The sequence below is a fragment of the Labrus mixtus genome, chromosome 8 (assembly GCF_963584025.1).
Source record: "Labrus mixtus chromosome 8, fLabMix1.1, whole genome shotgun sequence".
Classification (NCBI taxonomy): Eukaryota; Metazoa; Chordata; class Actinopteri; order Labriformes; family Labridae; genus Labrus; species Labrus mixtus.
Window position 1 is genome coordinate 3280366 of NC_083619.1, and position 22344 is coordinate 3302709.

The following is a 22344-nucleotide window of genomic DNA, read 5'->3' on the forward strand; positions in this document are numbered from 1 at the left end:
TCTTCTTACAATATCTTAATCACAATGACCCTTGCACATGTTGCTTGTATATGTTGTTTTTTCAACTTCCAAGCTGGAGTCTAGGGCCTTAAACTGCTGCCAGTCAGAGGGAGCAGCAGTGGTTGAGTGAAAAAGAAAGTGAAATAAGCAAAGACCAGCTAATGAAAAGAAAGTAGTAAACAAAAGAAATATAATTTATTAAGACCTAATAAACACATCTACAGCTCCACACAAACCTGCAAGATGGCGCTAGACTTTGTTTCTATGCAGCTTCATCTGCCCCCATGTGCACCCTTTGTTGGACCTGCAGCCATCACACTGCCACACCACAGACCATTCAAATTCACAGGTTGGCAAATTGCAGCCAAACATTGTGGCCGTGACAAACCCGACAGAGAACACAGGAGAGAGATAGAAGCAGTGCCCTGATGTCACTGTGTTTCCTTTAGTCCTAACCTGCAAATGTTTGACACACAGAAATGTCCCAAACACAGCGACATAAGAAAAACCTAAAAAGACAGAAAGAGGCCATTATCTGTGCAGACGCTTCAATTGGATTATAAATGAGATGTAAGATATTAATATTGATGTTAATACATTTTCTGTATTAATAATTGTATGGCAAATTTTTGTATGTTTACCTTGTATTTTTCCTGGTGTCGTATTTAAAAGACGATGGTTATAAATATGTTTCACCTTGGGCTATTTTGAATGTTTGAGCACACTTAGTCATCATAGTGCACATCAGCCTATTGGTGTAGAAATCTATATATATATATATAGATGTGCCCCCCCCCCCCAAGGTTCAAGAATTATCACCTGAGGAAGGCCTTTTGGTGGAATTTGAGCACAGCTTCTTCACTTTCCTCTACAATCCAACATTGAAAGATGAACCACCAACAAACAGGAGAGAAGCATCTACTTGAATCTGTAGGGCCTTAGCAAACTGGATGGTATAGCATCTCTCTGACAGCGTGAATGAGCGGGGGAGGGGCAAGACAGGCATGTTATATGTCATCTAGAGTGCTGCACGCCAACAGTGTGTGCATGTGTGTGTGATTTAGAATAAAGGTCACAGCACAGCACTCTGCCTGAGCTGTGACCTTGAGCTGCTGATGAAGGCACGAGTGTGTGTCTGTGTGTGTGTGTGTGTGTAATAACCATGCTTAGTGAGCAGATGGAGCTTAGACTACCAGACATACAGTCATCATGACTGACTGACCAGCTTGGAGTGTGTGTGTCTTTCCAACAAGAGCATCATGAGAGATATAGAATATTCCCATCTTGGGATACAGACACCAACACAAGAGTACTCCTCTAGCTAGGCCATCCTATTTCCCTGAGCACATTCGCCATCCCCATTGCAGACCACACCATCTCAAGCGACACTAGCAGCATGTGTGTGTGTTAGTGTGTGTAATGTTGGGACTTGCTGGGCCCACAGCTAGAGCCGGGGAGGCGCACATGCAGCTCACCCAGGCGAAGAGCAGGGCTCACCAGTCAACCTGGCATCTAGGTCAGGAGTGCTGGATAAATTAAGTGTGACGGCTGAAATGTCAACCACAAAATGCCGCTACACCAGCTTGGTGATGGGTTGGGTTGGGGGGGGGGGGGGGGGGGAGTGAGCACGAGAGGAGACAACGGTAGAAGGGAAAAAAGGGTAGTAGCCCGGTTAGTGTGTCTATGGCCACAGGGCTGTTAGTGTGTGAATGGGTCAGTGGAGAAAGGGGGCTTTGAGCAACAAAACAAGCTAATGGAAGCTAGGGGCACGTGACACACTCAGCGACGACAGTGTGAGCTCACACACACAAACATGGATGTTACTGCTTACTTCTTAGTCAACCTTACCCTGCTCCCAAACCCTAAGCTTGAGATCCAGGACTCTTTTGTCTGTTTTCCCACTTTCTTTCCTCTAAGTAATTTCCCCTCCCCCAATCTCTCAATCTTGCAGTTTTTTTTCCATCTCCCTGTATCCCTCTTCTCAAACTACCTGTCTCTCTGCACATGTGTCTACACAGCACTAACTTAAGAGATGACACTCCTGAAATGGATAGGACAGACAGACAGACAGACAGACAGGAAGACAGACAGGAAGACAGACAAGCGGAACGAGCGGAAAGAGAGGAGACGGGGAGGAGGGAGAGACAGGAAGGGAGGTTTCCTCTACAGACGAGGGGTGGGGGGGATGAGGGAGCAAGAGGGAGGAGAGATTATGCTGGTGGCGCCTCTATGTGCGCACACGTGTGTGTGTGTGTGTATGGCACACATGTCGCAGGATATGCAGCTCACAGGAAACAAACAGCTGCAAAAATCCACCTCCACCCCCAACAGACACACACAAACATACAGGAACACACACACACGGCACAGTTGAAAGAAGACACAAAAGAGAAAAAACACACGGTGATACACACACACCAAAAGCCCCAGTGAACCAGTGCCCGGCGCACTGCTGTGTTCTCAAATGTCATGAACACACACTGCACACTTCCCTTCCACTCCAAACACACACATTCTCCCACCCACATGAAAAACAAACATTCACATGAAAACAAATGCACATAGACCTGATCACGCACGCATGCACGCACACACACGCTACCACATCAAAGCATCTGCTGGAGTGAGACTCACCTGTACATGAGGCACTTTCTGTGGGGTAAGAGGGGGTGAGGAGAGCTGATGGGACGCAGGAGGTGGAGGTGCCCACGCGTGAGAGGCCTGGTTGGGGGCAGGGGGCGCACTCTGCAGATGTTGAGCGTGGGGGGGCAGGTGTGTGTGTTGATTCTGAGCAGGAGGTGCTAAGGCCTGGTTTGGGGCGGGGACTCCATGTTGACCAACAGACGGAGCCTGGAAACCCATGGGATTGGACTGAAGGGTCTGTCCATTTCGCGAGGCCTGCTGCTGGGCCTGGAGAACACGCTGGTCTCCCCCCTGGTTGATTGGAGCTTCTAGAGGTCCTAGGGTTAGAGAGAGGTTGGAGAGTGGAGCAACATCACTGGCTGCATGAATGTATGATGTCCATTACACACTGTGTATTACTAATTCAGAGAAATTGAGCAGATTGCTTTTTTCTTAAATGGTTTTGATAAGTAAACCCATCACAGAGTGTTTGTAGAAGAGACAAGTCTTTGTTTTTCATAGGACTACATTAATTGGAATATAGAAACTTCTGAGTTATTATAATAATTCAATTAGGTAGAAGGACGTTTTTTTTCTTCTTTTTCTTAAATATCAGTTGGTACTGCTAGGCTTGAGCAATAAAACAATAATTATTGTGCATGGCGTAATGGAAACACAGCCGAAATGCGCAATGACACAGATTGAAAACGCAGAGACTACCAGCTCAGAGCAAGGAGAAAACATCGAGACAAGAAAGGCCGCTCAACTTTGTTTTTTGTCGGACTGTAAATATCCAACATATCTTCAGAGTAACATGCTCTTTAAACTGTGTCGAGGACAAGAGCAGCTGAAACGGGCAACACCACAAACCTTTTCCACCAATTGAAACTATATCACCCGTATCACACCGAAAACAAGAAATGACCAAACGTCCCAAACGAGTGTTGGTGGAGCCTCAGCAAACACCAGGCCAGGAAGGGTTACTGCCCAGCAGCAAACTGTAATATCAGCGTATTCACCGTGCACTTTATTTGTGATTGTGAAATGTTCATCTGGTTAAGTAGAGTCTGTCATGTTCTGATAATAAAGATTTGTTAAACCACATTAACCATCTTTCACTCAGAAGCAAAAATCAGCCTTAATTATGATAATTATCGAGAGATGAAATTATTTATCTTGATAAGGTTTTTACTCATATTGCCGAGGCGTGGGTACTGCATATAAAATGTGTAGCCACCATTCTTTCAAACTTTGTTTATAGGACAACAGTACGGCATTTTAGCTTTTGCCATCCTGTTTTTTTTAAACCACAAGTGATCATATGTGGTCAAGAGGATGGATATGACTTCATCTATCCTGTGTGACAGGTCAACATGCAGGCAGCTGTCTAAGTATTAAATGGACAGTAAATTACATAAAGATGGTCATGCAGTACTGAGGAAGAACTGAAACGAGCAATTCAGAGCATACACTTTTTAGTATAATCTTTACAAAAGGTAAGCAGATCAGCTGTGAGCTGGAAACTGAACGTAACACCCCCATACACACAGAGAGAAATATGCGGGTACATCTTTCCTAGATGATTGATGTTAAAATATGAATCTCCATGTCCAACTGTACTAGAAGATTTAAATTGTGTAGTTGGTGTTAGATGTTATGCATCACCATGGCAACAAAACAAACATGTTAGTTGTACTAAACAGATATGTTAAGTTAAACTTACTTTACTTAATTCAGTGACTGAACATTCATTAATTAGGATCTTTAATAGTTACATTAAATACTTTAAACCTCTATATGTGAGATTATCATATCAATCATTTATTGCCTGGAAAAGGCATCATCGAGTAGAATCAACCAGCTTACCTTGTTGTAGCTGTAGTTGAGGCCTGATTGGAGCCAGTTGTGAGCCTCTCTGCTGCCCTATGCCAGGAAACATCTGCCCTGCATTGGGGGGCAAGTTGTGTGGCTGCTGGTGTTGGGGGTGTGGGGCAGTCAGAGGAGGTTGGGGAGGTCTCTGTGGATGGGGAATAGCACTGGTTTGAGACTGCAGGGAAGTGTAGCCTGCAACCTCTTGGGTTCCAGCGAGTCCTGCACTGGGAGGTCTGCCCTGCTGGGGAGAAGGTGTTGGGGTTCCCAAAACCTGCATGGGGGAAATGGATGAGGGAGAGGGGTAGGATCCCTGAGCTGGGGGTGCAAGATGGGGCTGGTTTTGGGGCTGTGGCAGATTCTGGGGGTGGTTAAGGGGGTGCATAGGCTGGCCCTGCTGCCCTGCTTGCTGTTGCATTTGAGCAGGGTGGGTCTGATGGGGCTGGGGTTGGTGTGGTGGTCCAGGGGGGTATCGTTGACCCTGTTGCCCGGCTGCTGGAGCAGATCCCTGGTTAAACCTCTGGTTGAGCTGCCCTGGTCCCATGGCCTGGCTTGTGTTCACATTGACATTAGCATTAGCACCCTGGCCCATCCCAGGTCCCATGTTTCCATACTGGGCCTGATAGCCAGGGTATTGGCCACCCCCAAATCCACCCATACTCTGTTGATGGTGGGGGTGTGGGGGCTGTCGGGAGGGGGACTGTGGATATCGGGGTGTGTGGCCAATAGGATAGCCCTGGGGCTGTGGTTGTGGCTGTGGCTGGGGATTTCTCATCTGGCCCCCACCAATTCCAACATGTCCCAGGTAGTGAGATGGGTCCTGAGCAGGGGGGGGTGCAATGCTCTGTGGAGGGTAGTGTTGGTTAATGCGAGGTGCATTGGGTGTAGATGGATTCGGCATCCCCCCATAGTTGCCTTGAGACATCTGGTATCCTCCCATCTGGTTGGGTCCACCCCCTGATTGTGTCGGAGGCTGCTGATAAGCTGTTCTGCTCTGCTGCTGGGCCCAAACTCCAACCCCCCCACCTCCTCCACCAGCCTCACCCGGGTACCCATGGTGCGGGTTACTAGAGTTAGCTGGGTTATTGTGGTAATGGGAAGCCATGCCATTCATCGCACTGTTCACATTTGGTGGCCCCTGGCTGGGACCATTCTGAGCTATCACACGTCCTCCTTGGGCACCAGGTTGATCATAGCCGGAATAGGGGCCATGGTCGTACATTTGACCCAATTTAGGCTGTCCTGGGCCGGGCCCTGCACCGTGGATCATTCCTTGGTGGTAACCCCTGTTTCCCTGGTGCTCGTGGTTTAGAGAGGGATTGGTCTGCTGGGCTAGAGGGTTGGACTGGCCAGGGGAAGGCTGCTGAGGGAAGCAGTCCCCTAAACCGTCTAAACCGTCCGAGAACAGCCCGGCATCTTCCCCAAATAAACTCAACATCCCTGGATCCGCCATGCCTCCGTGAGAGGGGGTTGGGGACAGTTGGAGGGGACTGGATAAAGGAAGGTGTATTGTGCAGTGGAGAGCTAATCAAATAGCTGAAACATTGAAGATGCTACTCCATGGTCCTCAATGTTTCTGGAGAGAGAAAGGGAAGAGGGACATGGGAATTAATATTGGCAGGTACACAACACCATGACAGAATCTGGACAAATAAAATATAGTGAAACTGCTCTTTGATGACTTAGAATCTGAACATGTAACTTTCTACATTAAACAATTTAAGCAACCACTGGGTTAATTCAAAACATCGTAAAGAGCCATATACCCCCACCCCCTCCTCCCTTGAGTTGATGTGCACGCAGGTTGCTATGTTGCAGACATGGAAGCTTTAAAGTTTAGCCAGCTTTGCATCTCTCTTGAAACCTTTCAGCGTGCTTACATCTCACATATTTTTCCTAATTTTACCACATTTTTTCCAATGGAGCTTATTAGAAAATTGCAGAGGCTTTTTAGGTCGGGTAGCAAATAACCAGTTTGCTTGTCAGCTTCCATCACTGCAACACCTGTTGGTTTGTGTGATAACTGGTGTCATGTCTGGTAAACCTAGGGGCGTCCAAAAAGACCTTGTGGGGGTCCCTTAAAACTGCCTCTGGTCAAATCAAAGGACAGAAAAACTTGAGGACAGAATGGCTGCTGCATTATTTTCAGACTAGCCCGCACTTGAACATAGCATGTTTCCTTGATTTTTAATGCTATAGTTAAGTAATTTTATGATTTAATCCAGTAGATAATTTACATTGCTCCTTTAAGCTACTACACATGAAAAGGGTTATTAAGAATGTTTACTCCTACTCCTTCTAACATGCCAATGTAACCCACTGACATATGTTTACATGAGTTAAATTAACTCTTTGGTTGATGAAAATGAAAAAAAAACTGATGTAGATAAACTATGACAGGTATTTCACATTGATCTAAAGTCTAGTATAGAGTCCAATGATAGAACATAGGGGTCAGAAGTCAATCATAAAACTCAATACATTGTCACATGACACCAACCAGAAGTTACCATAAGACTGCTCAGATTGAGTTTTATGACCACCTCACAACTTTAGCAAAGCTCTCATTATTTTACTCCGATTTTGGAAATTTGTGAAGTGTGAAGTCGTTAAGTAAGGCCAGCATTAGGCGGACAAAAAAATCTGTTTAACTGCAGTCTTTTGGTGCAACTGCTTAACTTTCATGTTTGACTATTTTAAATCAGTTGTAATCATCCATTGAAAAACAAGCTTCACAGTCACATACCCCCAAAAGCACTGCGTCCAGACCCTCCCCCAACTCTTTTTTACCGCCATACAAAAGAACTTCTTTCTTTTTCAACACACAGTCATTCAGTGTGCATGCGTGTCAGTGTGTGTATTAGTGTGTATTACAACAAAAGGCTCGGCAGATGCAACTGTTTGAACAGCAACAGCTGCCATCCAGCTAACCAGAGATCAGCCAGCCAATAGACCAGAGAGCTTCTCTAAGCGCCAGTCAGCTCGTATGAAGCTGCTTGGTCAGCAATAACAATTGGTAGCATTTTCTAGCAAATAAATAAAATAAAATAAGAGTAACTGCTTGACCAACACAACACCTCAGACTCCATGAGGGTAAGGTAAGTGGCTCTAAGCGTGCATGAACAAGTGATGCAAGCTGGTTGCTTCTATGCAATACAGAGAAGAAAAATAACACACACAGAAGCCATCTATGACATAGACCACTTCTCCCCCTCCAAACAACACCCCTCCCTCAATTCAGGTTGATCACTCAGTTTTAGAGTAGAAACTAAAATGAAGACTAATTTCCCAACATGTATGTGGCAATAGGGTGCAATGTGTAGCTCAACAGTTAAAACAGATTTAAAACAGACTAATTGTTTTTAGATTCTAGTGCTGGGTAATGAGCTAAAAATGTCCAATTCTTATCCCAGCTGATACGATGTCCCTTTCAGAAAGTAGAATCCCGGCCGGAGAAGCTAAGAGAGTTAGGGTTTCTATAACAGAAGCATCTGTCGAAGGTTCGACTCACAGCCTCGACCATTTGATGCATGCCTACCCCACTCTTCCCCACTCAGGCAAAAAGGCCCCCCCCCCAAAAAAAAGTTATATAAAAAAATTAACTATGAAAGTCGTTTAGACGTACATAAAATCATACAGTTATCATTACTGTCCATGCTAGCAATTTTTCTAACTAGGAAAACTTGGGTATAAGCGAGGTTTACAGGGAGCCCAACATTTTAATTATTGTTGGTTTAAAACTCAACAAAGTAAGATGAATCCATATGTTGAAATCCAGCCCACACAAAGTGACATTTCAATCAGCTGCACAGTGGTAGTGTAAACCTTCATTAACTGATCAGAAGAAAAATGGTGCCATGTAAACAGCCCAGTCTGATTACTCCTTGCTGCCACTTTTCTGCGCATGCCGTCTGTCTTGACTTATATGTCGGGGGGACATGCATCTTCAGAATCGTACGCTGTTGAAGATTTATGAAAAAAGGAACACAACAGCCAAACACACACACTGTTGGATCTGTTCAGTCAATTTGAAATTATGTTTTGGAATTATTTCATTCTTAATTTAAAAGGAAATTCAGGAAAGTTTCAGTGACAAGAGCGTTCTCGTAACCATAGCAACATGAGAGAGTGAGAGAGACACTGTACCGCTAACTGAACAGTCTGAGCTGCATGCACAGAATCAAGAATTATGACCGATTTTCTAATTTTGACCACAGTGATATCAAAGATCACAACCTATATGATACCTCCACACTGTGCTAATATGATAGCACAGTGTGAATACTTAGAAAAGTAGCATAGCACAAATAAGTCTATAATGTCATGAAATTCTCCTTATTTCACAAAAGAGTCCTTTTAAAATGTGTTCACACGTGTATCAATGAATCACTTGGGTCAGAAAATGTATCCAGAAGAATCACACCCCTTTATCAGCCAGCTTTATAAGTTAAGAAAACTTATTAGTCCCAGTTTTTTTACCAGAGCTGTGTCTAGTTCTGACAAGTATAAATGACGACAAGATCTGCAGATCAAATCAATTTCAAGTTGAATGACTGATAAGACCGTCACAGCGGGTTTGAATCTGTGTAGTCAGAGAGAGCAGTGGCCAAATTTATCAAACCAGTGTGTAAGTGAGAGGTCAGGTAACAACACTATATACCATTTATAAAAGATAATAATCATTTTAATACATTTTCTTATAGCCCAAAAGATACTTACAGAGTCTACACAGTTACAGCAAAGCTTCTGCTGCTGATTTTGGAGAACTACTACTAGAACAAAGTATTGTAACTTGCAGAGTTGCATCACTTCCTGAGCTTTTCAATCACTACAGGAAGACTAAATGTTTCTGCATGTGAGTGTGTTTGTCTTTGGCAGGTGAGCGTAATTGAGGGTTATTTCACATCCTTTGCAGCAAGCAACTACAAAGCAACTGATTTCCTGTCAACCTGTCAAACACAACCTATATGAGACCTTGTGTATTCAATATAGAATTATTGTACCTGGGTTAGGGTTATCATCTGCAGGCCACATCTCTGTGTGTGTTCAAACAGGGCTTCAATCAGAATACTGTTGAAGGGAAGGTAAATTATTCTTTACTTTCAACATTCATTCATTTATATTGTGCGGCATTAAGAAATTGCCTCCAATAAGAAAACACTACCTCTACATGTCATCCCTTTCTGCTCAAATATTTCTTCCTCTCTCTCTTTCCACAGTGGTTATTCATCCCTTTTTTCCGGAGTATAACCTCCTTAAAGTTAACAGTCGAGCTTCTGCTCTCATCAGCTGTTTTCTTTACCCTTGGTAGCCTACCACTTCCTCTGCCAATTCAGTGCAGGTCTAAATGCTCATCTTTCTCACAGCTACTACACACAGTTCTGCATTGAGGGCCAGCTGTCACAGCAGAGGGAATTAGGTGAACGGTCAGTGTGCCGCTTTAGACACCAAATCTCATCAAAGGATGAGGCGTTTAGCCCACCACATTACGCTTCCCTCACCCTGCTATGGTTCACACATGGTTAGGAGTCCAGAGGAGAAAAGACCATATCCATTTTAACATCTTATCCTTCTTACAACCACAGGTCTGGAAACCTCTGAAATAATGCTGTTCTGTTCTGAGGCTGGATAACTGACATGACCTCACAATACATGGGGAAAGATATGATACATATTGCAGTACTTTGCCACATAACTGACTGAATATTTAAAAGAGGAGCCGAGAATACAGCTTGATGTCTTCTTGAGTCAAAACTATGCACTAGGCCGATCACAGTGGCAGCAGGCTAAGCAAGACGTTTTCCAGCTCCTCCTGGGGGATCCCAAGGTGTTCCTAGGTCAGAAGGGATATATAATCCCTCCAGCATGCTCTGGGTCTACCTCTGGGTTTTCTCCCAGTTGGACATGCCCAGCAGACCTCCAAAGGGAGGCATCAAGGATGCATCCTAATCAGATGCTCAAACCACCTCAACATGTTTCTCTGAATGAAGGAGCAGCGGCTCTACTCCGAGTTTCCTACGGATGACCGAGCTCTCACCCTCTCTCTAAGGATGAGTCCAGCCACCCTTCCAGGAAAGTCATTTCAGCCGCTTGTATCCGCAATCTTATCCTTCCAGTCACTACTCATTAGGACGGTCCCTGTAACCGCAAAAAGCCAACAGCGGAGGTGCAACCGTCACAACCGCACGTTACTTCACACCACCTCATGTCTTGATGGAAACAGTACAGGTCCCTAAACCGAATGTAGCTCCTCTCCTTTGCAAACATTTCACCGTTTAGTCAAATGAAAAAGGACAACCAGCTAATTTAGATGATGGAATATCTGTGCAAAAAAAGATCCCTGTGAAACAAGGAAATGCATCGCATTTGGACTCATATCTACAAAATTGTATTATTATTTTCCTAACAAAAACGCCATGACGATCAGTGACAGACACAAACATTCTCGCCAAGGAACAGTGCGAGCAGCACCGCATACAGTAGACAACGTCTGGTGCTGAACAGCACAGTCAGGGCAGCAACAAACCTATTTTTAAATATTCTCTAAATTAGTTAAAAATCCAATTGAAGTATGTGGTGGTGTCTGCACAGAAGTGTCCCAAACACAGTGATGTTGAGAACACCAAAAAAATGAAATCATTGTGCAGTGGTGTGGGGCTCGGCGCAAACACGCCACAGGTTGGGCCCAAACACAACGCCAACCACTAGCTGTGATCCGGGTAAGACATTACAAGACCATATCAGAGGTAGTATGTCTCTAATAAAAACACATTATTGAAATTCAAGGCACTCAAAGGTACTGGAGACACGTGGTCTACATTGACATCAGATTTTCAGATTCATGTTTTAAGATGCATTACAAATAAAGTAACATTGTGCGAGGGCAAGACAAGTACATATCTAACCTATTTGATACAAAAGGATGACATCTACTTGATTATTCATCACTGATTTAATTTTTCCAACTGAATGTAATTGTTAATAGTTTGGCCTAAAAAGTAAAATAAACTCAATACTTGATTTAACATTATTCTAGTGTCCAATGGGATGGCAGTTTCTTGTTATATTTGTACAACTGCCCTTCTATAAATACAAACAAGAAAGTATATATTATCACAGTTGAGAACTCAAAATCATGAAATGCATAATTGCTTAAAACATTTTTAGATTTTCAAAAAATGTACCATCCAAAAGGACTCGATGGACAGCTGTGACAGTTACAGGCTGTGACGTATTGTTTAAAACATTCAAACGAAGCAAGAACAAACATGTAAACAGTCGCATCACTGTTAAAGACAGGCACAAAGGGCTGCCAAATGTTAAACATAAAACTGAGTATTTTTTTTAATTTCCTTTTCAGCTTTACCATTTCTGACCCAAATGTAAGGACTTGTGTTTGCAAGTACAGTATTGTATTCCGACTCAAATCCTCTAAAGCTTTATTTTTTTCCAATAATGAAGAGAAGTGACGGCATGGGCGACATAACAGAACGCCTACTTTGTGGATTCAACCTTTTGGCCACACTTCTTAATAGCTTAACATTTAACATGAATGAGAAATACATTTCTGAAAGAAGCGCATGAAAAAATAATAATTGATATATTTTTGAATTTGTTTTTGGCAGCATCCGTCTTTAGAATACAGTTCTACAGGTTCCCATCGTCTGAAAATATCCGTAATCACTGAGGGGCTTTAACTCGAAGTTGAAGCGACTTGATAAATGAATCAGCAGTCGTCAGTAAGGCTCAGGAATTCACACCGACCGGGCATGTCAAACCACAAATATTAAGACAATTCAGTACAGCAAGGCCACAACAAAAGTATCACTGCCAAGTTTGTGCAACTGTCTTTCCTCTCTGGCAGCCAGCAGTATTACAGTCACACACTGGAGTACTCTGGAGATGGGAAGAAAGGTCTAAAGAAGACCCCTTTCATCAATGCACAATCCCATCGCAAGATCATTTTTATACCGTCATACCAGGGACAAAAAACTTTTTTTTTAATTCCAGGCAGGGCGTCCCTAAATCCTTTTAAAGACATCAGCAACGGAGTTCATAGACAAACCTTCATTAGGCACACAGAGATCTCCCTCATGCAGCTCACAACAACAATTTCAAGAAGTTTCAGGATTTTTGTGCATGTGTGAAAGCTTCTATGAGGAACTCTATTCTCTCTGTTGATTTCTTTGTGTAAGTTTGTAAGTAGGATTTTTTAGCAAAAGATGTTGAAAATCAATCTGCCTGACAATGAATGAGTAAATGCATGCACTCAACTCTTCATGGAGCTACCCTCTCTACCTTGTTTCAAATTTTAGTTTTTCAGTCTAGTTAAGCACATGAAATGTAGCAGCAAGATACATCCAATAGGTGAAAAAGATCCCCTCTCCTGCAGTTTTCCAGAGACATTTTTCTTGCAAAATAACAAAAATAGCTAAATTTTTCAAATACTTGACCAAATATTTTGGGAACTCTTGGAATGCAGTGTCAACGTGTTTAAGGAAGTAGACGGAGAGCTGCTCGATACAGGCAGTCTGTGCTGCTGTAGGTTTGGCAGCTAAACTGTCTGTACCCTCCAGGCTTTACTGGGGGAAATCTCTGCCATGTCAACACCATTTTCCCACTGAGACACAGACAGGCCGGCATACAAAAACAAACAAACCCCAGCCAAAGAAACTAACGGTACGAAAAAAGCTTAGCAGTCACAGCCAAACCAGACACCTGAAGAAGTTAGTGATCTCCCTCTTCCTCTGGAGAGCACGTGTGCATTCACCCACCTCCTATTACCACTAGGATCTAAGCCACTATAATTCATGCCTTTGTTCCCAAATAGAGGACAGCACGCAAGGGCTGGCTAGCTGTGTGTGTAATTATGCTCAAGTGAAGGGATGCAGAGCCCTGTGTTTGGGGCTGGGATTTGAGGCCCGGAAGGAAGGACGAGAGAAGAGGAGGAGGAGTAGGAGGAGGAGGGGGGGGGGGAAGAAAGCCAGAGAAGAAAGAGAGAAGCAGTGAAGCTAGAGAAAATCTGGTTATTTTACGCACGGCTGCTCTGTTAATGGACAGTGCTTGCTTGTGTGTGTGTGTGTGTGTGTGTGTGTTTGTCTTTAAGGGGGGTGGGGGTGGGTGGGCCACAGGGGGGTCAGCAGGAAGGGACTTTGTTTACCCAATCTGTTCCCTGCTTTTACCATGTGGTAGGAAAAACCACTGTCCAGCTCCCAGTCTTGTCCCAGAAGACACTGGGGCCAAGAGGCAGGAGAGGAACGAGAGAAGAAGACCATTGGGGGGGCGCAAAGTTTAAGAACCTGTTACCGTGGTCCCTGCATTGATCTCCAGAGTCTTGCATTACTTGTGTCTGTGAGTGTGTTTCAAGGCCAGAGATGAAGCTGCATGTGTGACATGATGTCATCAGGAGTAACGACTAAGATACTGTGTTACTGGAGGATACCTGTAGAGGGCGCACCACAGAACTCAGGCAGTATGAAACTACCCAACATGTGGGATGTAAACAAGAGACATGGCCACCCTCGAGGAGGTTACAATGATGTTAAAACTATATCAGAGCTAACATTATATTAGCATTAATAATAACATCAAATCAGACTGTCGGCCCCATGCCCTCTCTGTTTCAATCAGACTTTACAGCCATGGTGTTTCAGTTTGACAAGTGGAAATGAACTGTGGACTTTCAGCCAAATGCTACCATAGATATTGTAGTAGAAATGTTTTTAGCATATTCTGTTTTTTATTATAGTGTCAAAATATCAGGACGGGACGCAGCCATCATACGTACACATCTTTACAAGCAAGTATAACTCTGGCTTAAGACAATGAAAATAAAGAAACTTTAGCACTTGGTTTTTGTAACTTTTCAGATTCACGTTCAAAGTAAAGCCTCAGTCACTCAGCATAACAGCAAAATGTGGCAATCTAAAGGTGAACAGTTGTGTATGATGAATGGAGAACCAAAGAGTTGTGAGAAGCTTCATAAAGAAGAAAACAACATCCTGTTCTCTTCTGACTAGTGTTTGGACCGGTGAGCTCCAACAACCTACTTAAGGGATCATTCGCTTCTTTTGACCTCATCTCTACTAAATTTACATCTTTAGTAAGAAAAACATCTGAATCAGTTTCTGAGTCTCTGTTGCAAGGCTCGACAACTTCTGTCTTTAGCCTGATCATTTGAAGATACAGAGACGTAGAAATGGAAACGAATTTCCACACAAAACGTGGCAAAAGTAGCCTTGAGGAAGCTAAAGATATGAGGTTTAAAAATATATCTACAATGACTTAGCGAGGGCTTTTTGCTAACGGTGAAATGTACTGGCTGACACTGATCTTTTATAGTTTAAGGTCAATGGACTTATTTAAATCCTATAGAGCTGACCCAGAGTGATGCTTCTCCAACAGATCTGAGAATCTCTTTTTCTGCATTAGGCATGTTTCAGAATTAAATGTATGTAATTGGTTTTAACACAATTTGAAAATCTCTATAATACTTCATCTTATCATTAGCCGAAAATGTAAAATGTCTGAAATGTGATTGTTGAGTACACTTGTGCTACAGGTTGAAAAAAAAAAAAATGTATCTGAGATGAGCTGCAAGTCCTGAAAAACATTCAAAAACTACAGTAATGGTCCAGCTACACTAAAAACTCTGAACTGTCCCTTTAAGAAGAGCAAAAATAGAAAGGTAGAAACACACAGAGAATATATCAGGCTGTCCAGCATGCTATCCCACACCTCCCTAATCAATCACAGATATTGACGTGCCCTTTTAGACCAATGGGACCAGCAGATCTGGACCATATCCCCAGGGATTGGCCAGTTCCACTTCGACCCCGCCTGTCTGTTTGCTAACAGCCAATTATCTTCCAGAGTCCTTCCCACCAAGACGTGGGGTAACATCTCCCTTTGGAAACACTCCCCCTTTGTCAGATTCACTGCGCTTCACACGATCACTTCAAAGTACTTCAGTTGAAGGTTTGCTCGACACTACAGCCTACTAAAAGAATTTAACATGATGATTATTCAATTGTTTGCATTTGAGTCACCTGAGTGTTGTATATAAATGATGACCAAATATTTTCCACAAGAACCAAAATATAATTTAAGAAGAGGTGGATTAACATCTTTCCGCTCTCTCCATCCACTGGATGTTGATTTCACAAGCGAGCAGCGCTTAACCTTTCATCAGAGAGACGATGTTTATATTCAGTGAAGAGAGGTAGAAAGATGCACAGAGACCACAACAGTAACATTCAAGATCAGCATGCTCTGATCTTCTTTTCAGCCATAGGATTCATCAGCAGCTGATGACACTAAACTCCCACTCATCTCCTCAGTTTTTGGCTCTGCTTGTTTGTTTCCCTGCTCCTGTTAGGTTTCAACATGCATGAAAGCTGAAGGAGGAAGAAGACAAATAGAAAAGGCCACAGATCGACGCAGGGAGGGGTCAAGGAAGGATTTAAAGGTACCAACAAATACAGGTCAGATACGTACTTGATAGGCCGTCACCTAATCTCTCACACAGAAAACACATACAGCTCACACACAAACACTTGAGAGCTGTATTAACGCCAGCCTCTCCTCTACACACAGCACTTGGTCCAGAAGGCCCTCGCTGCAGGAAGAGGATGATAGGGGGGAGGGGGGAGGGGCAGGTGAGAGGGAGGGATGAGAGGGAGCTAGAAAGGCAGTGATGACACTCAGTTTTGAATGTCACCGCGGTGCTAAAGACCCCCGCTAACCTTTTGGCTGGAAATGAGAGAACTGGAGGGAGAGGAAGGGGAGGGGAGGGGGGGGAGAGACAGACAGGCAAAGATGGAGGGGGGGAGGGAAACTGAAAGGATGAGAATGAAAAGTAGAAAAGAGAAAAAAAGAGGAGGTATCTGATGCAGAGGGAGAGAGGGAGTAGATGGGTAAGTGAGGGGGTGGAGCACCTGATTGGAAGATGAAAGAGATGTACTTCTCATCTCTCCTAACAGGGCTGCCATCCACAATACATGATGACAGGAGACAAAATGGCTACCCACATAAACACCAATACTCCGGCTCAGATACCCCAGCCTTTCAACAATAAACTGTCCCAAAGGAGAGTTGCAGAATCAGGTGCTATCTAACCTACACAGGTAACTTAATGCCAGGTCGATAGAGGCCTTCGAGCCTGCTGTCAATCTGAGTAAAATACTCGTTTTTTATTGGTTGCAACAAGGGAAAGTTTTTGTGACTGCTTTTATATCTGATATCTAACAAGCAAAAAAAAGAATAGCTGCCAGGAAAGGCTTGTGGAACGTAAAAATTGGTTAAATCTGCAGGGAGCTCATAAGTATGGTGCAAAAAGGGAATAAAAAGTATGCCTTTTCTATTTCATACGCAGTGTTTTGGATTTCCTCAAAACCCTCTAACTACGTCACAGCATCTGCTAGCAGCCATACACCAACTGGTCATCATGCTCTTTGGATGGCTAATCAATCTTTAACCGTAAAATTCAACAACAGGGACCTAAGAAATGTTTGAGCGTCCTTATTTAGCTAACAAGGAATCCCTGCCACCTTCCTCCAACAACAGTTCTGCAGAACTTGGTTGGACCCTTAATGGGAGAGCGCTCTTCATACAAGTAATAACACTCAACTTTAAACAGTTACCTGGAAGAACTGAGGACACAAAGAAGAGGTTTTGGGGCGCTGGTGGTGCAGTGACTAGTGCGCTCGCCCCATGTATGGAGGCTGTAGTCCTCCAAGCGGGCGGCCCAGGTTTGAATCCAGCCTATGTCTCCTTTCCTGCATGTCATTCCCCACTCGCTCTCTCTGATTTCCCACTCTATCCACTGTCATATCGCTCCATTAAAAGGCACAAAAAGCCCAAATATAGGCTAAACAAAAAACAAAGGAGAGGTTTTAATAATGGACTCAAAACTCTGTACGAAGGAGGAAGAGGCAGAAAAGTCAAGATTTATAAAAAGTTTCAGGGCGTTTCCCAACATCACAGTTGTGAAAGTGTGATTGTAAAGATTACATACCAAAAGCTATTCTGTTGAGTTTAAATGATATCAGATTTAAGTGTTGAGACCCGTTCATCTGTTGAGCAGCATGTAAACAAAGTCATTTCAATAATAGTAAGGATCTCTTAGCTATGACCTGTATACCTGGGATGCTTGGGGAAATTTTCTCACCAGCCAATGAAGCAAAAGAGCTCTCACGTTTAGCTTTAACATTAGCACATTAGCTCCTCTGCCATTGTCATGATGATGATTTGCTGCTCTGTGCTGTGACTTGGGACTCTGTTGCTGTTCAAAACACAAAACCTGATGGGTCGGGTTTTAAAAAGACTGTAAACACAACACAACTTGTGAACAGGCTTGGTTAATACAGTGGTAATAGAAATGGCACAATAAACGTGTTTCACTAGGAGAAACCGTACTTTCAAGTCATAAAAAATCTCATATCATTATGAGATTATCATTGCCCAGTCTAGGACATCTACAATATCCATTTTCTTACTAAGAGAAAACAAAAACATTAGTTTTGTGAAGTTTAAGTTCTAGTATAATTACACGCTACATGCTACATGCTACATGCTAATGGGGCACTACTGCCTCCTCCCTCAGATGCCTTCACACACCCACTGATTTCATACAGTCCCTCCTCATCTGCCAAGTTTAGCTTTTTAAGCTAGCTATTTTTTTAAAGTGGGTGTTGCTCTAATGTCAGTTTAAGGAAGCAGGAACCCATAATGACACATTATGAGTAAATGTTCTCATATCCAATGCTCACACTAATGACTCATAGGACAAAATAACAGGGAGCACGTTTTTTCAAAACATGACACAATATGACTCCACACCAAGTCTCCTTTTCATCCTTCTAACAGCTTTAATGAGCAAGGCTATGGCACACAGTGGTGTGATTTTATCTCGACGTGCATTATAATGTAAGTTGGGCTGTGTTGAGAGATAACGGGGTACAAACTAGAGATCGAGCGTCAGTGTGTGATATTATGCTGGAATTTAAACTTGATCTTATTCTGTGAAATGCAAAATAACTGGGGGGAAACATCAAGTTGTATCTCATAGACTGAAGAGGTGTATTTCCATCTCTTCTCCGGGGTAGAAGTGTAGGGGACTCTCCCTGACGCAGGCCAGGTGCCCACATGTTGGGCAATTAAAAACAAGCTCAGTATAACGTGACAATCGTAATATTCAGTCTTTTGAGTTAGATACACTCAAGAGAAAACAACCCTGATATTACTGAAAAAGGGAGAAATAAATGAGCCTCAACAACAAAATACACCTAATCATTTAAGCTGCAATTATGTTAAAATTTTAAATCCGTCAGATGTTTGATGACTTTTTTTTATTGTCGTTTGTTAATTCACATTTCACTTTGTATTTTCTGTATTATGCCACATGACTGTTGTTCTTAGGTTAAGGTTAGAAACCAACTATGAGAGCAACAAAACAACTAAAGAAGCTCCACCTTCCTTCATTGGGGGGAAAAAAGGCTCCCTGCATTTAAAAAAGCCATTTTAGAAACTTTTCAATACATTTAGAGTCAATGGGGGGAGGGGAGTAGCTGTGCCCAATCGTAGTGAATATCTAACAGCTCTCTAGGAAAGTATGGAGAGTAGTGCTGAACATCTGTTGTGTCCTGTGTATGCATGTGTGTGTGGTCGGGGCCTCTTATCTCTCCCTCTGTGGCCCGCTAAACATGACTAGCTGCCATCTTGGCTCACAAACACAAGGTGGTGGGGGTAGCAGCCCCTGGCTCTACGGTACACAGAAGGAGGAAAAAATAACGAACCAGCCCCCCGAATGTGCCAGACTGACTAAAACCACCATGTGAGAATAAAAGCTTGTATGTGTCGGGGATAAAACGCTTAATGTGTGTGTGTGTGTGTGTGTGTGTTTCCAGAGATAACGCTGCTAAAGTTGCGTGAGAGTGGCACTGGCAGGGTGACCATTATGCAAGTTGGCCGATTACAAAACACGTAATGGGGGAAGAAGAGTCCGGGTTAGCACCAGAAACATGCAATAAAGTAAGACAGAGAAACTTAAAGGTGTGTGTGTGTGTGTGTGTGTGTGTGTGTGTTTCTCCTAAATGCGTGGTCCTTTAACAATCAAGGGGGCACCAGCAGGTGTTCAGGGCTACAATGTCTCCACACCGAGTAACAAGTGCAGCCGCAACTTCCATTACAAAACACATTGTAACAAAACGAGAAAATACACGGAGCGTTTCAAAAAACACAACAAAGTGAGGAGAAAGATGCCTGAAGTTAAGTCCCTTTGAGCAGTGCACTGCCTGATACCGCCCCGAGCAGGTTAGCAGCTCTATCTCGGGGTGGGGGTAGGGGCAAAGAAGTGGTCTTCGCCCGTACACAATAGGGGGATGAGGGAGCTGGCTAACAGGCTAGCTGAACTTCTGTGTCCTAGCAGCCCTGCTAATCTCCAGCGGCTAGCGCGGCTAATTAGCCTATAAGCGGTTATTACGCACGGACGTCGTTACGGACCTCGGACTGATTCACCCATTCTGTCGTCCCCCCCCCCCCTTAAATCAAAACACTTATGATCTACTTCAACAGTACACGAGTGTGTTCGTGTTTTTGATTAGTTAAAACTGGATTTGGCAATGTAAAGAATGATAAAAACAAGGTGTAAAGAAGCGGGTGTTAGGATTGACCCTCTCCTCCTCTCCTCTGTCCCTTCCGTCCAATAAACCCGATCCACTACTACGCGCACTTCACACCGTCCTTTACACAAAACCTCAACTACAAACACCACTATATTGAACACTTATGTTTATAAATGTTTGAATTAGATCACGGGAGAGCGTTTTCCCGGTTTATTTCGCGTATTTCTCCGCTGGGAATGTCCCTGAGAGAGCTGGTTCAGTGACTCACCTCTTACACCTCGTGTCTCCAGAAGCTTCAACACAATTAGCTAACTGAGCTAACACACTCACACTTTAAAACTCAACTAACTCCACATTTAATTAAAGAAAAATTCAACAAGTAGTAGGGAACGGTGACTGGGAAACACCGGCGGTTTCCGAGCTGTGCTGGAACATTTCTTTCCACTTTTGAACTTACTAATGGGACTGTAGTGCGTGTGTGTGTGTGTGTGTGTGTGTGTGCGTGTGTGTGTGTGTGAGGGATGCAGCGGGTGGCGAAGCTAAACTTGCTATTGTTAGCATGTCGGCATGGCAGCTACATGTACCTTCAATGACTTTCTGCTGAAATGAGAAAATAAAACATGAACGTCAAACAGCATGAGTCCTGAGTGAGGATTGAATGAAATGCTCCTCCGGATGAAACACCAACTCACACGCCGGATTAAAGAGTCCGGTTACGCTGAAAAAGTCTGGAAAACTTAGTAATATGAGGGAATAAACACGATCCCCCTTTCAGAATCGGTGATTAAAATGAAAAGCTACACTCGTAATGAATCCTGGCCGGCTGAATTTAAAATGCACTCACTCAAAAAGATGTATTTGTTACCTTACCCAACAAGCTCGGTCACTTCGGGCTTTATTTCATCAAATCAGCTCCTCGTTAGTACGGTTAGTATCTCCGCTTTGCTTGAAAAAAAAAATCCACCGTGGTCCTTTTTGTTTGAAATATAAATAAACAGGAAAAAAAAAGTTTAAGTTTGTTTCTCATGAGATATTTGTCCGGTGTGTCTCCGCATACGCGACCTCACCGACTGGTGTGCGTTGCTCTTCTCTCCTTTGTGTTAATTTCACTCAAATCGAGTTTAATCCGATCGATCCCTCGGCTTGGTCGCGCTCCCGAGTACTCCCCTCCAGACACTCGCTCACCTTCCTCGGCCAGGGGGGGCGCGCTCCCGAGGACCTCTCATACAGATAAACAGGCGGCGTGCGCGGTCACTGACCCCGCCGTGCCCGTGTGACGCGCTCTGTGGAATCGTATAGTAGACGCTAAAACAAGTGTGACAAAATAGATTCATGCATGGGGATAATCGGTCCATAGTTTATTGTTTTAATGTAAATATATGACGTCACTAAAGCCCGGTACAAAACGATATCATATAACAGGGCCTATAGCTAAAAAGGAGGCTAGTTTATTTATTATTTACATTTTTTTAAAATACATTCATAGCCCTAATATAGAAATAACCTGTGTGTATGTGTGTGTGTGTGTGTGTGTGTGTGTGTGTGTGTGTGTGTGTGTGTGTGTGTGTGTGTGTGTGTTGAAAACGTCCTGACAAAGTTCCAGGACATTAATGCTAAATAATAAGTTAGGCTCAAGGTTTCCAGTGTTTAACAGTGTGAGTTAGGAGTTAGAAACGACGTCCATTTATTTATCATCTTAAATCATTTCATTATACATCACAACATGTGTATTTTAAAACTGTAATTCACATGAGGTTAAGGGCACCTCCCTCCTTTAAAGATCAAAACAACACCATAAAGAAGGATATGGTCATAAACCTAAGAAAGGATACACTTTACCTCTCAATTAGATTTTCATGTGACTTTCTTTTTTGTTGCTTTTATCAGCTGGGCTGTACTTAAATGACAAAGAAAAGTGCACACAAGGGACTGGCAGTGACGCGGATGTCCCTGACATGAACAGTAATTTGCTTATCACAACAGTCTGTCCCTCATTACAGAGGCCTTAGAACACGTACTTTATCTTCTTTGTGACTTCCTCCTCTCCGCAAAAAAAACAACACACTGAATTTATTTCCAAATGTTAAAAACAAAAACATGTTTTAGGTGCTACAGACAAAAAGAAATACTTTAGATGGCACATTGTTGATTCTCTAAGTCAAAGACCAAACCAAAGGGATTCTGCATTTTGTCGACCATATAAGGTAGATGATACAGATTTCACAAGTGG

At 43.3% G+C, this 22344-nt stretch overlaps 1 protein-coding gene across 1 annotated transcript in view; it reads right to left on the reverse strand.

Moving 5' to 3' along the window:
* chd7 (chromodomain helicase DNA binding protein 7) overlaps nt 1–21309 on the reverse strand; it is a 68992-nt gene extending 47683 nt beyond the window's left edge. The window contains exons 1-3 of the mRNA XM_061043850.1: nt 20985–21309; nt 4489–6067; nt 2635–2960 (exon numbers count right to left, since the gene is read on the reverse strand). Coding sequence (XP_060899833.1) covers nt 2635–2960; nt 4489–5944 — 1782 coding nt within the window. The 5' untranslated portion in view covers nt 5945–6067; nt 20985–21309. The remainder of the gene's footprint in view (nt 1–2634; nt 2961–4488; nt 6068–20984) is intronic.
* Between the last annotated feature and the right edge of the window lie 1035 nt (nt 21310–22344).